The 16,141-nt window shown below is 38.5% G+C and overlaps 1 protein-coding gene across 1 annotated transcript in view; it reads left to right on the top strand.

Annotated features, from left to right (window-relative positions):
* Positions 1 to 7,313: 7,313 nt before the first annotated feature.
* LOC117326258 (receptor-type tyrosine-protein phosphatase mu-like) overlaps positions 7,314 to 16,141 on the top strand; it is an 85,699-nt gene continuing 76,871 nt past the window's right edge. Inside the window, exon 1 of the mRNA XM_033882937.1 lies at positions 7,314 to 8,561. Coding sequence (XP_033738828.1) covers positions 8,349 to 8,561 — 213 coding nt within the window. The 5' untranslated portion in view covers positions 7,314 to 8,348. The remainder of the gene's footprint in view (positions 8,562 to 16,141) is intronic.

The following is a 16,141-nucleotide window of genomic DNA, read 5'->3' as shown; positions in this document are numbered from 1 at the left end:
TTGAGATACATTTCATGAATATTCATTTTTAATTTAAAAGATAAAACAAAAAAAAGAAACTGAAACTCTGAAAGATGTTGTTCTTATTGTTGATCGATCCTTGCTCTTTGTCAGAGCTGAATTATCTGTAAACAATGGATAATTAATATAACAAAGGTTTTATACATGTGTTGTACAGGTTATAAATGTAACGGTGTTTATACAAAAATAATAACACGATGCTCAATTTGAATGTGTTTGTAAGTACAAGCTGTGCAGTGATATGAATTCAGATCGCCATAAACATCTCACTGCAGGGAGGGGTTGTCAGACCAAAATCCTAAAGTAAATCTGTTTTTCGTTCGAAAATAAACTCTCATTAGATTAGGTAATAAATATTTGATGTCTATGTTTGATATTTAGATGACCTTGGACACATTGTGACGTCATACCTTTGCTTGGGAAAGCATAAAACTCCTCTTATCTGCTATTATAGTTGAGGTTTTTGTAAGCACAGCAGTGGCCAAAATGACAATTCAAGTTAATGCCATGGAATGATCCTAATATAGAGCTGCAAGACACAGGTGTGCTAATTCTTTGTCAAGGGTTGATCCCTGTAACCTTAGGCCCTGGGCAAAGGGCTGAAAGGATTAGGGCTGAAATGTGATCTTGAACTTTATCCTGTATGTTCTTGTAAGGTATATTGACCCAGTTGGACATTTATTTAGTTAGTTTAGTATTTAATTAAGCATTGATGTCATTTTTTTTAGTTTCAACGTGGTATGAAACAAATTTTGTTTACAAACTTCTGTAAGAATCTGCTATATGCAGATTCTTACAGAAGTTTGCAAACAAAATTTGTTTCATACCCCGATGAAACTAAAAAATAATTGACATCAACGCTTATAATTAATTTTTGAAAATGATTTTCTAATTTAAAACATGTTTCATGTACAATTTTACTGGTTTTAAATGGGATTCTTTTTGTCAAATCAATACGCAACGTCAATTGTCGTATTGTGACGTCACATTTTTCGCGTCATTCTCAGAATTTCTTTCATGGAAGAATGAAAAGAATTTTTCGACCAATCACATTTGAGTATTTACCATGAAAACAAAGAAAAATTGATTATTATTCCTATCAACAGCTAATGTTATTTGAGGACTGTGTCCCATGTGTGCAAGACGTTTGGGTCTGGTGAGAGGAGTTTTTGGAGGCTGCGGACATATGTTCGTGTTTGTCTCCTTGTGATAGCCTGAAACTGATGCCGACTTTATAGTGCTATCCCCAATGAAGCATACTACCAAAGACCCCTAGGAGGACACCCCACCTGGTCACATTATACTTACAATGCCATACCAGTCGTCCATGTTTCCCTAATTGCTGAGTGCTAGGCATGTATATGTCTCTGCCAGGGACAGAACCAAAAGCCTTCCTCACAGGGACGAACGCTCAACTAAAGGTCAACAATGAGACAATGTCAAGGGAGAAATTAGGAAGAAGAAAATTAAGAAAGAAGAGAGAATATAAGATCCCTAATTTAGTCACATCTTATGATCATGCAATAGGGGCGGCAGGTACAACTCTTACTCCCTACCTGTATGGCACAGGAGGACATAATAGGGATTTATACAGAGTTATGGCCCTTTGGCTCAGACAATGGAAATTAAAGTCTATAGATTTGTCTCTATTTAAAATCTCTGACCACTTATGTACCATTTTACCCTGAAATAAGCGAAGTGGGCAATGCATAAACTTTGGCTCAAAGTACATGTTGGCCTATTGCAAGGATATGAAATATGCATTTATATCATGTGGGCTTATTAGTAATTATAGACTTAGTACAGGATATTGTTTTGTAAATTTTCAATTTACCCTGGTTGCTTCTTCACATTTTTAATGTAAAAAAGCACCATAAAAGCAAAATATAATGTTTTGATAATTAGTAGGTGTATACTGTTAAACCTGACTTAAGGCCACCTACATAAGAAAAATAACCTCTTTATGAATGACATGGATTGGAGCCAGTCCAGCAGAGATTGACAGCATTGGTCTTCCAAACTAGCAGAGATTGAAAAACTAGGTCTTCCAGTCCAGCAGAGATTGATAGCATTGGTCTTCCGGTTGAGCAGAGATTGATAAATTAAGTCTTCCTGTGCAGCAGAGATTGATAATGCTGATCTGCCAGCCCAGCAGAGATTAATTGGTCTTCTAGTCCAGCAGAGATTGATAACATTGGTCTTCAAGTCCAGCAGAGATTGATAATATTGGTATTTCAGTCCAGCAGAGATATTGGTATTTCAGTCCAGCAGAGAATGATAACCTATGTCTTCCAGTCCAGCAGAGATTGGTAACAACAAATGCAAAGTCTTTTCTCTGACAAATACAAAATTAGACAAAAATGTCCAAGAATTTATCCAAGATGCCATGCTGGTTGACATGGTAACCTTTATAGAAAGTTAATACAAATTAGTGTTTAATTTCTAATAATGAGTTGGAAATATATGTTGGGACCTCCAGCTGTTATTGAAAGGTGATGTTAGTGTAATATTGCTTGAAATAGAACTCAATGTATTTCTGTAAAGTGATTCATCAGGATATTAGCTTTACTATAAACCTCAAAGGGGTAATAAATTCTGTTCACAAAATAATCTTTTTAGACAATTATGAGAAGAAAAGGTAATATATTGGAGGAAATATTAGAAATTACAATCTCTGTTATAGAGAATGATACACACCAACAAATGATTGACTGGACCATAAGAAAAAAAATATTTAAACACACAGAAGCAAAATATGAGGACCTCAATATAACTGGTAATATCGTATGACAGTCCGTGTATACACCAATAATATACAGTAACTGTCCCCTGTGTCTACACCAGGTAATACCCTGAAACAGTCCCCTGTGTCTACACCAGGTAATACCCTATAACAGTCCCCTGTGTCTACACCAGGTAATACCCTGTAACAGTCCCCTGTGTCTACACCAGGTAATACCCTGTAACAGTCCCCTGTGTCTACACCTGGAAGTAATACTCTGTAACTGTCCCCTGTGTCTACACCAGGTAATACCCTGAAACAGTCCCCTGTGTCTACACCAGGTAATACCCTATAACAGTCCCCTGTGTCTATACCAGGTAATATCATGTAACAGTCCCCTGTGTCTACACCGGGTAATATCCTGTAACAGTCCCCTGTGTCTACACTAGGTAATACCCTGTAACTGTCCCCTGTGTCTACACCAGGTAATATCCTGTAACAGTCCCCTGTGTCTACATCAGGTAATATCCTGTAACAGTCCCCTGTGTCTACACCAGGTAATACCCTGTAACAGTCCCCTGTGTCTACACCGGGTAATATCCTGTAACAGTCCCCTGTGTCTACACTAGGTAATACCCTGTAACTGTCCCCTGTGTCTACACCAGGTAATATCCTGTAACAGTCCCCTGTGTCTACACCAGGTAATACCCTGTAACAGTCCCCTGTGTCTACATCAGGTAATATCCTGTAACAGTCCCCTGTGTCTACACCAGGTAATACCCTGTAACAGTCCCCTGTGTCTACACCTGGTAATACCCTGTAACAGTCCCCTGTGTCTACACCAGGTAATACCCTGTAACTGTCCCCTGTGTCTACACCAGGTAATATCATGTAACAGTCCCCTGTGTCTACACAAGTTAATACCCCGTAACAGTCCCCTGTGTCTACACCAGGTAATACCCTGTAACAGTCCCCTGTGTCTACACCTGGAAGTAATACCCTGTAACAGCCCCCTGTGTCTACATCAGGTAATATCCTGTAACAGTCCCCTGTGTCTACACCAGGTAATACCCTGTAACAGTCCCATGTGTCTACACCAGGTAATACCCTATGACTGTCCCCTGTGTCTACACCAGGTAATATCCTGTAACAGTCCCCTGTGTCTACACCAGGTAATACCCTGTAACAGTCCCCTGTGTCTACATCAGGTAATATCCTGTAACAGTCCCCTGTGTCTACACCAGGTAATACCCTGTAACAGTCCCCTGTGTCTACACCTGGTAATACCCTGTAACAGTCCCCTGTGTCTACACCAGGTAATACCCTGTAACTGTCCCCTGTGTCTACACCAGGTAATATCATGTAACAGTCCCCTGTGTCTACACAAGTTAATACCCCGTAACAGTCCCCTGTGTCTACACCAGGTAATACCCTGTAACAGTCCCCTGTGTCTACACCTGGAAGTAATACCCTGTAACAGCCCCCTGTGTCTACATCAGGTAATATCCTGTAACAGTCCCCTGTGTCTACACCAGGTAATACCCTGTAACAGTCCCATGTGTCTACACCAGGTAATACCCTATGACTGTCCCCTGTGTCTACACCAGGTAATATCCTGTTACAGTCCCCTGTGTCTACATTAGGTAATATCCTGTAACAGTCCCCTGTGTCTATACCAGGTAATGCCCTGTAATAGTCCCCTGTGTCTACACCAGGTAATATCCTTTTAACAGTCCCCTGTGTCTACATCAGGTAATACCCTGTAACAGTCCCCTGTGTCTACACCAGGTAATACCCTGTAACAGTCCCCTGTGTCTACACCAGGTAATGCCCTGTAACTGTCCTCTGTGTCTACATCAGGTAAATATTACCCTATAACAGTTCCCTGTGTCTACACAAGGTAATACCATTAAACTGTCCTCTGTGTCTACAAAAGATAATATCCTTATCAGCTGTCTCAAATGTCAGGTAATATCCAGTTACTATCCCCTGTGTCTAGACCAGTTTAAACTTGATAATTGCCCCATATGTCATGGTATACATGGACTATGTAATACTAGTACCAATGAGCCTGAATAATTGATTAGTGACTGGATCCGATGAGGAAGTTGGCTGCCTATATATATATATATATATAAATGTCCTTGTTTCAATGTTTATATTCCTGCTCTGGCTTATTGTTACAGTAATGTCAATATCAGCGGCCAGCAGGGTCCATATCAGCTCCAGTATCTATAGATAGTTATTATACTGTAAGGTTCCTGAGGCTGGGAAACCCTGCTCTGTTGTAACTCTGTATTGTAAGGTCTCAGTAACATGGTATTGTCAAAGTAAGGTTACAGTAACATGGTATTATATCGAGGTATGTCTAAAGGTTGGGAGGTGTCTCAGTAACATGGTATTATATCGGGGTATGTCTAAAGGTTGGGATGTGTCTCAGTAACATGGTATTATATCGAGGTATGTCTAAAGGTTGGGAGGTGTCTCAGTAACATGGTATTATATCGGGGTATGTCTAAAGGTTGGGAGGTGTCTCAGTAACATGGTATTATATCGGGGTATGTCTAAAGGTTGGGAGGTGTCTAGTAACATGGTATTATATCGGGGTATGTCTAAAGGTTGGGAGGTGTCTCAGTAACATGGTATTATATCGGGGTATGTCTAAAGGTTGGGAGGTGTCTCAGTAACATGGTATTATATCGGGGTATGTCTAAAGGTTGGGATGTGTCTCAGTAACATGGTATTATATCGGGGGTATGTCTAAAGGTTGGGAGGTGTCTCAGTAACATGGTATTATATCGGGTATGTCTAAAGGTGGGAGGATGTCTCAGTAACATGGTATTATAATCGGGGTATGTCTAAGGTTGGGAGGTGTCTCAGTAACATGGTATTATATGCGGGGTATGTCTAAAGGTTGGGAGGTGTCTCAGTAACATGGTATTATATCGGGGTATGTCTAAAGGTTGGGAGGTGTCTCAGTAACATGGTATTATATCGGGGTATGTCTAAAGGTTGGGAGGTGTCTCAGTAACATGGTATTATATCGGGGTATGTCTAAAAGTTGGGAGGTGTCTCAGTAACATGGTATTATGTTAGGGTATGTCTAAAGGTTTGGAGATGTCTCAGTAACATGGTATTATATCGGGGTATGTCTAAAGGTTGGGAGGTGTCTCTATAACATGGTATTATACCGGGGTATGTCTAAAGGTTGGGAGGTGTCTCTATAACATGGTATTATATCGGGGTATGTCTAAAGGTTGGGAGGTGTCTCAGTAACATGGTATTATATCGGGGTATGTCTAAAGGTTGGGAGGTGTCTCTATAATATGGTATTATATCGGGGTATGTCTAAAGGTTGGGAGGTGTCTCAGTAACATGGTATTATATCGGGGTATGTCTAAAAGTTGGGAGGTGTCTCAGTAACATGGTATTATGTTAGGGTATGTCTAAAGGTTGGAGATGTCTCAGTAACATGGTATTATATCGGGGTATGTCTAAAGGTTGGGAGGTGTCTCAGTAACATGGTATTATATTAGGGTATGTCTAAAGGTTGGGAGGTGTCTCAGTAACATGGTATTATATCGGGGTATGTCTAAAGGTTGGGAGGTGTCTCAGTAACATGGTATTATATCGGGGTATGTCTAAAGGTTGGGAGGTGTCTCAGTAACATGGTATTATATCGGGGTATGTCTAAAGGTTGGGAGGTGTCTCAGTAACATGGTATTATATCGGGGTATGTCTAAAGGTTGGGAGGTGTCTCAGTAACATGGTATTATATCGGGATATGTCTAAAGGTTGGGAGGTGTCTCAGTAACATGGTATTATATCGGGGTATGTCTAAAGGTTGGGAGATGTCTCAGTAACATGGTATTATATCGGGGTATGTCTAAAGGTTGGGAGGTGTCTCAGTAACATGGTATTATATCGGGGTATGTCTAAAGGTTGGGAGGTGTCTCAGTAACATGGTATTATATCATGGGTATGTCTAAAGGTTGGGAGGTGTCTCAGTAACATGGTATTATATCGGGGTATGTCTAAAGGTTGGGATGTGTCTCAGTAACGTGGTATTATATCGGGGTATGTCTAAAGGTTGGGATGTGTCTCAGTAACATGGTATTATATCGGGGTATGTCTAAAGGTTGGGAGGTGTCTCTATAACATGGTATTATATCGGGGTATGTCTAAAGGTTGGGAGATGTCTCAGTAACATGGTATTATATCGGGGTATGTCTAAAGGTTGGGAGGTGTCTCAGTAACGTGGTATTATATGGGGGTATGTCTAAAGGTTGGGAGGTGTCTCTATAATATGGTATTATATCGGGGTATGTCTAAAGGTTGGGAGGTGTCTCAGTAACATGGTATTATATCGGGGTATGTCTAAAGGTTGGGATGTGTCTCAGTAACATGGTATTATATCGGGGTATGTCTAAAGGTTGGGATGTGTCTCAGTAACATGGTATTATATTAGGGTATGTCTAAAGGTTGGGAGGTGTCTCAGTAACATGGTATTATATCGGGGTATGTCTAAAGGTTGGGAGGTGTCTCTATTAACATGGTATTATATCGGGGTATGTCTAAAGGTTGGGAGGTGTCTCAGTAACATGGTATTATATCGGGGTATGTCTAAAGGTTGGGAGGTGTCTCAGTAACATGGTATTATATCGGGGTATGTCTAAAGGTTGGGAGGTGTCTCAGTTACATGGTATTGTTACTAGTCAGTAAAGGCCAGAAAGTGTCTCGATAACACCGTATTTTATATAGGGTTGGTTGCCTAAAGCTGGGAAGGCCTATTACCCTCTCAGTCACACTGCTGTACCTATATCACTCCAGAATCAATTGTCAGTACCAGAAATTCAGACCTATCTATATCTGTGTTGATTTTTTCCTGCAGGTATAGCAGGGCTGACATCCCAGTATTATACACAGGTAGATTATGTTAGCTTCAGACAGTATGTCCCAGAGTAACACCGAGACAGGCCGATGATATTGTGGATTTCACTATCATCTGGCTGATCAGTGCAGGGTTTGAATGAATGTGACAACTATTGGAAATGAGTTGAGGATAGTAGACTTCTTCACATGGGAATCAGCCGGAATTATGGATTATTAGAGAGCGAGAGTATCTTTGTTCATCGGGAGACAAAGGATCGTAATATTGAAGCTGGTTGTAATTTCTGCAGCCGTAACAGCTGTAGATGTTTTAATTGTCACAGCAATTCAAGACAGTCATCGTGTCCTGAGGAGTAGATAGCATGGTGTGTTAAATGGTACAGATGCTGTACAGGGCAGCTAAATGTCAGATCCTAACTGTATCACGAGACTAACGAGGACAACTACAACATAAAAAGTGACACTACGCAAGAATCATGTGACAATGTTAGAGATTTTGGTGTCCTAACTATTCCATAAATAGGATATACCCTATGGCTTTACAACTGGAGTCGACTGTAACACATATCCCTGACAATCGCCTTCGCATGGCTGTCGATAAAGACTGTCTCCCAAACAAATCAAACTCCTGATTATTCTAGAGGACTTTGTTGAAATTTCAATGAGAAATTTTCGTACGTTTTTCATTCGGATGTCAAGCTGAATGTGAAGCTTAATGAGTGAGGAGGGTAACATGGGAAAACAATTACTTGTGGCTTTAAACCGACGTATAAACAACCTAAGGTCTGCACTAGGCTTCAATGTTTCTACTTCAGATAGGGAGGAGAAAGCGGTGACCGCCGTCAAGAGAGACCCTATCATGGCTGAAAATTTCCTTCAGAGACTGAAACAGAAGAAATCTGACAAATATCTGAACATTGAAGTGAGGGTGAGTATGATTTCACATGTAAGAATTTATGTCCATCCACATTTTGTGATATCAAATTTTATTAGATACATGTATTACTTAGTAAATAAACCCTCTAAATTCAAAAAAAAAAAATATTTTATTGAAATTCAGAATTATATTAAAAAAAAAAGTGTAATTAGTCCAAATAAAGTAAGTCACTTTTTTCCATGCAACCCCAGCTATAAATCTGTAATTCAGATCAAAAATGATAAATCAATTTATTTTAGCACCAGTATTTTTCACACATCTACAGTTAATAGTTATAGACAAAAGCTACGACACTTCAGATGTATGGGTGTTCTCTGTTTCCAAATTTATTAGTAAAATCTAATTCTCAAGAAGAGTGTTTATATGTAATGGAAATAAGTTTGTATGATTTTCTTCAACATTTCATCTGTAAAGATTGTCATGAGTCACCGTACTTCAATCCCCATTGTAGTGTAATGAAGCTGAGAACTTCTACCATTTTTTTTAGGTATTAAGCCTATATCAGGACGGACTTAATTTCAATAGGGCTGATAAATCTTCTGAACTGTTCTAAAATATTGAAATTAAAATCTCAGCATTTATCCTCAAATATAGTTCTGATTGTCCCCTGAATTCTGCCTATTAAGGACAGACTTGATTTCCATAGGGCTTATGAATCTTCTGAACTGTTCTAAAATATTGAAATTAAAATCTCAGTATTTATCCTCAGATATATTTCTGATTGTCCCTGAATTCTGCATATTAAGGACAGACTTGATTTCAATAGGGCTGATGAATCTTTTGAACTGTTCTAAAATATTGAAATTAAATTTACTGCATTTATCCTCAAATATTTGCCAGTCATTCCCTGAGGGTAAAAGCTAGTATTAAAATCTGTGGAGGGTTTAATTATGTGAACTACCTACAAGCTTACTATATATTATAATTAATGATTCTGTAAAAATGAAGTAAGTGGCTTATTTAATTGTGGGCAGAGGCTTATTTGTGGACTGGGGACTTATTTGTGGACAGGGGTTTATTTGCAAATAAATACGGTACTGTGCAGAAACGTTAACGTTGAGTATACTGTATTTATCCTCATATAAGCCCCCTTTAAAGTTTAGTATCAAAGCCTTATAAGGGAGGATTTACTATTTTTAGCCACTTTTAGATTAATTTACTATTCAAAAACTGATGATGCTGCATAAATGAAGCAGGGACTTATGCCAGATAGCTGGCATAAAATATATCAAGGTTATTCTATATTGTAGATCCCTGTAACAACCTTGGCAATTTATTGAAAAGATTATAATTAAATCTTAAATTTACATTCAATACCATCTTACTTGGTATATACCTTGATTTTTAAGAAGTCTAAGGTATGGTAAATGATAATTGAATGCTGAAAATATTTTGAATTTTTTTTCTGAATTTTACTCATTTATTTTGGATTTATATCCATTGCAGATATCAGAGCTCAAAAAATTGGTTGGATTACTTCTGGAATTTGTTTCAACTCTGCAAATACGTTTCTACTGTATAAAATGCATCAGTTATGAAGCATTAATTGAGATTTCATGTCATAATAAGTTTTTGAAATTTTAAGGTATCGTTACATAAAAGATTTTAACATATATTACTGTTCCACATAAGAAACAACCAGTATACGTTCTGCAATGGCCGCCACCGATGAGCTTCAAATTTCACTGAGTTGTTGCCTGTGTTATTTTTTTTAATTTAAAACTTAAGATAAATTATTAGCAACGAGTCATGAAATATATTCTTATAAACACGGAGGTGCATTTACAACACAATATGATATCCTCAGTTAACAGTGCTTATAATTTGATCTTTTTAAACGATTTATTTCAGGCTGACTCTGGTTTTGCCTGGGAGAGGACGCTTCCTCAGGGCCTCCATTCATCAGGGCCTCCCTCTCCGGGGAAAAACCAGTCGGCTTTTAATACATATACAGTAAAAAGAGAATAAAGCAACGCTAATTAAGGACATTATAGGCCCCAGTTGTTCTTAAGGTGATTAGCTTAATCACTTAATTAGTGAAAATCTCATTTCTACTTTACTGCAAAACCTGAGTGCATGTATTCCATAAAATAGGCATGTATAGGAAGAGACTGACGAGTGTTATAGTTTCATAAAATTTTGTCAATTTAATTTTACCAGAAATGATTTTATCAGGATGCTAACATTGATTTTAAACCGTGATTACCCTAATAACGTGTCGTTTGAACAAATGGACCCTGGTTGTGTTTTGATTTTTGCACCTCCATATTCGTAAGTCTTAGATTTATGCAATAACCCTGAATACCTGTTAACATTGATAACATTCTCTCAGCCTAGAAAAATCAAGAAGTAGACTGGACATGAGGAAATATTCTTTCACTCAAAGAATTGTGGACAGTTGGAACTCAATCTTTACTAGAAAATGTAATTCAAGCCCCAAATTTATTAGGTTTCGGAAATCGTCTGGGCAAATTTTGGAGTAAAGTATGTCACAACATAAACACTAAAATATCTTTGTTTGAATATTATATGGACTACAATGTGAATATAGAGGCAATTATGTCTGCGTTCATCAGAATATACAAAGTTATACTAAGTTAATATGAAGAATTTATGCATAATGGTCAAGTTGGATCCACTTTAAGAAGCAAGGCACTGTCTCATCTCCACCATTCTAAATACTTATGATGATAAATTAAAATCATTTCAATCAAATTGCTTAAAATTCCATTCTTTTTAATAATTTTTTTATAAAATTCCTTATGTATTGATTTCATATTGGAGACCCATTGCACTGGTTTACTGAAGCTATGTTGCTGGAACACTGACAATTGTACAAAAACTAGTTCAGATAAAATTGGAAGTGTTTTCTAGACAGTCATGTACATGAACTGTCTGTATAGATTTCCTGAAGTATAAACTGTTTAAGTTTAGCTATCAGAATTTTACTTCGTATTTGAAATTTGTGAAATTGAAGGCTTTATATTTGAAAGAATCATGAATATATTTAAATCGATCAGAAATTTAACGTTCTCGTCTGGAGTCAGACAAGCCAAAATGTAAATTTAATGATCCTACAAGCTTCGACTTTGAAATAGTTTCTGTCCTGTTGAAATTCCATATTAACTCTCCCTTAATGTAAAATCAATCCTTTTGGAGAAAACATCGATACTTCAAACCCTCAGATTTGACTGTCGACCGTTTTTGAATTTTAGATTTGTAATTTGTCTGCAAGGAGCGGATCAAATAATTAAGCCTGCAGTTCTATGTAGATCTGACGGTATTTCAACGGAAATCTTTTAAACAAACATATCAGTATATATGAATATACAAATTGATTTCTTGTTATAAAAAAAACGCAAACCAAATTTCAGATTAAAAGATTTATAAACTTTTCTAAAAAAAAAAAATTTTCAATTCTTTTTAAAATCATTTCTGAAATGTTGAATTTGTGGTTTTAAAAAAAATCTTGAGTTTTTAATCTCTTAGCTATCACTTCAAAATTAATTAATTAATTGTTATCCAGTAAAACAAATGCTAAGAAACTACACCCCTCTCTATATAGACAGGAAATTCGGTAGTTGTCCATATGGTGCTTACTTTGGTTAGTGAGCATGTGTGTTTCAGCAATATTAGCTCATGTACAAGATATCATATGAACCCATGTAGTGGGCCTGGACAGATCACAGCATCAAGTACTATATTTGATTAAAGTAATTGATGGTCAAGGTCACACTTTACCACTTTTGAAATAAAAAGCTTAAGTGTATCTTAATTGTGAACCACAATTTTTAGACAGATAAATTTATTGATGAAGGACTCCTGAGGGATGGTGTATCTTTGCCGTACTAATCCCCAGGGGGGGGGGGGGCTATAGGTTTTCTCCCTGGTCAAGTGTCCGTCCATCTGTCAGTCTGTCCACTCAGTCTTTCTGCACTTCGAGCCATATATGCTTCATGATAATGTAAATTGGTTAAAGTGGGTATGCAATTTCAGCATGAGTAGCTCAAGTTCGAGTTTCATATATTCAGGGTTTTTGAGCCAAGGTCAAGGTCACCGTTACTATTTTTAGCAGAAGACAGTGTTGGACATAGCAATACACAGAATGCTTGTTTTTGAGTCAAGGTCACTGTTACTATTTTTAGCAGGAGACAGTGTGGGACATGCATTGCTTTAACAATAGCAATACACAAAGTGCTTGTTTTTGAGTCAAGGTCAAGGTCACTGTTACTATTTTTAGCGGGGACTGGTTTGGGACATGCTTAACAATAGCGATACACAAAATGCTTGTTTTTGAGTCAAGGTCACTGTTACTATTTTTAGCGGGGACTGGTTTCGGACATGTATTGCTTTAGTAATAACAATACACAGAATGTTTGTTTAGCTTAAATCTTGTTAATCTTTATCCTGATATACAAATAATTGCACCCGTTCAAAACAGCGTCTTGTTTACATTTATTTATTATCATCCCTGCCTCATCATATGTTACATAACTCCATTTACACCCCACACTTGCCAATTTTGTCTGCTCTTAAAATGGTTTTTGCTCTTAGATGATTTCAGGTTTGCTACGATGCTGTTGGTTTGATCTCAGACGGCCGTCACATCAATGTTAAATTACAAAATTACCATGGCGGTTTAACCCACTGAATTATCTCTAAATGGATTTTCGTGTATAACGTGTCGTTCATGTCACCCTAGCCTGGACCATGTAGACAAATGCCTATTAGAGCGGCCATGTTTTATTACATAGCAGGGCTTGATCTATATCGGAGTCTGAGAGAGATCGGCTCAAACTGACACAGCTCATAGCCTCTACATGTCCTGTTTCATCATTGTATTTTATCAATTTCAACATATATGAAACCATAAATGTTTAATATCAATAACATTCTGTCCAACCCTGGCCATTTTTTGGTATGTGAGGTCTGCTATTACTAGCCCTGTACAGACCAACCATGTAGGTCTTCTGGTATGTCAGCCCTCAGTACAGACCAACCATGTTGATCTGCTGGTATGTCGGCCCTGTACATTCCAACCATGTTGATCTTTGGGTATGTTGGCTCTGTTACAGTCTGACGATATTGATCTTTGGGTATGTTGGCTCTACATGTACTCTCCAACTATCTGTGGGTATGTTGGCCCTGTACTCTCCAACTATCTGTGGGTATGTTGGCCCTGTACTCTCCAACCATGTTGATCTTTGGGTATGTTGGCCCTGTTACAGTCTGACGATGTTGATCTGTGGGTATGTTCGCCCTGTACTCTCCAACCATGTTGATCTTTGGGTATGTTGGCCCTGTACAGTCCAACCATGTTGATCTTTGGATATGTTGGCCCTATATAGCTTTCTCCAAGTCCAGCCATGTTGATCTTTGGGTATGTCGGCCCTGTACAGTCCAACCATGTTGATCTGTGGGTATGTTGGCCCTATATAGTTTTCTCCGAGTCCAACCATGTTGATCTTTGGGTATGTTGGCCCTGTACAGTCCGACCATGTTGATCTTTGGGTATGTTGGCCCTATGTAGTTTTCTCCGAGTCCAGCCATGTTGATCTGTGGGTATGTTGGCCCTATATAGTTTTCTCCGAGTCCAGCCATGTTGATCTTTGGGTATGTTGGCCCTGTACAGTCCAAACATGTTGATCTGTGGGTATGTTGGCCCTATATAGTTTTCTCCGAGTCCAGCCATGTTGATCTTTGGGTATGTTGGCCCTTTATAGTTTTCTCCGAGTCCAGCCATGTTGATCTTTGGGTATGTTGGCCCTATATATTTTTCTCCGAGTCCAGCCATGTTGATCTTTGGGTATGTTGGCCCTATATAGTTTTCTCCGAGTCCAGCCATGTTGATCTGTGGATATGTTGGCCCTGTACAGTCCGACCATGTTGATCTGTGGGTATGTTGGCCCTATATAGTTTTCTCCGAGTCCAGCCATGTTGATCTGTGGGTATGTTGGCCCTATATAGTTTTCTCCGAGTCCAGCCATGTTGATCTGTGGGTATGTTGGCCCTATATAGTTTTCTCCGAGTCCAGCCATGTTGATCTGTGGGTATGTTGGCCCTATATAGTTTTCTCCGAGTCCAGCCATGTTGATCTGTGGGTATGTTGGCCCTGTACAGTCCGACCATGTTGATCTTTGGGTATGTTGGCCCTGTATAGTTTTCTCCGAGTCCAGCCATGTTGATTTGTGGGTATGTTAGCCCTGTACAGTCCGACCATGTTGATCTTTGGGTATGTTGGCCCTGTACAGTCCGACCATGTTGATCTGTGGGTATGTTGGCCCTATATAGTTTTCTCCGAGTCCAGCCATGTTGATCTGTGGGTATGTTGGCCCTATATAGTTTTCTCCGAGTCCAGCCATGTTGATCTGTGGGTATGTTGGCCCTATATAGTTTTCTCCGAGTCCAGCCATGTTGATCTGTGGGTATGTTGGCCCTATATAGTTTTCTCCGAGTCCAGCCATGTTGATTTGCAAGGTATCAAGTTGGCCATTATTTTTCCCCATACTCTTTTCACTTCATTTACCAAAGTTTCTATGCCTCGATCCAATCCACGTTCCCTAAGGAGCACCAGACACAGCATGAATATCCATGTATACCTTACAGACATCTTCAATGTATACCAGATATATACAGAAGCTGATAAATGTCACGCTCGTTAATTTTTTATGTACTTTATAATGGTTGTAATATCAGACCTACCAGAGTTTAACTCCATTACCTGTCATAGCAAGAGAAAAACTATCAATTATTTATAAACTTTTCCTTTTTTAAGACTTCTATTTTTGTCTAAACAGTAAAATTTCACATTGCCAACAAGTACTGAGCGGTATTGTTTTTTTAATGGTGACTGTGAAACAGAAATTAAGTGAACGATCAATACTTTGGTGGTTCGAGGGAATATATTTCTGATTAATTTTAGTTTTGGCCACATATCCATCAACAAATCAGAGATATTTTTACAGTTTTAAATTGAACATCTAGCTCAAAAAAGGTGAAAGGAAGTTTCAGTCGCGTTAGAATTAAAAAATCTCTAACTTTGTAATAGTTAAAAGACAAAGTCTTGTATAGTCAGTAGAGATGTTAGACTCTCTACCTTATGACAAGGCCTGTATACAGTAGAGAAGTGATGGGACTCTCTACCACAACACACTTAGGCCTGTATACAGTAGAGAAGTGGTGGGACTCTCTACCACAACACACTTAGGTCTGTATACAGTAGAGAAGTGATGGGATTCTCTACCACAACATACTTAGGCCTGTATACAGTAGAGAAGTGGTGGGACTCTCTACCACAACACACTTAGGTCTGTATACAGTAGAGAAGTGGTGGGACTCTCTACCACAACACACTTAGGCCTGTATACAGTAGAGAAGTGATCGGACTCTCTACCACAACACACTTAGGCTTGTATACAGTAGAGAAGTGATGGGATTCTCTACCTTATGACAAGGTCTGTATACAGTAGAGAAGTGGTGGGACTCTCTACCACAACATACTTAGGCCTGTATACAGTAGAGAAGTGATGGGATTCTCTACCCTATGACAAGGCCTGTATACAGTAGAGAAG

This window comes from Pecten maximus, chromosome 4 (assembly GCF_902652985.1).
Source record: "Pecten maximus chromosome 4, xPecMax1.1, whole genome shotgun sequence".
In the NCBI taxonomy this organism is placed as follows: domain Eukaryota; kingdom Metazoa; phylum Mollusca; class Bivalvia; order Pectinida; family Pectinidae; genus Pecten; species Pecten maximus.
The sequence above is the reverse complement of the archived record's forward strand: the minus strand, read 5'-3'. Positions and strand labels throughout refer to the sequence as shown.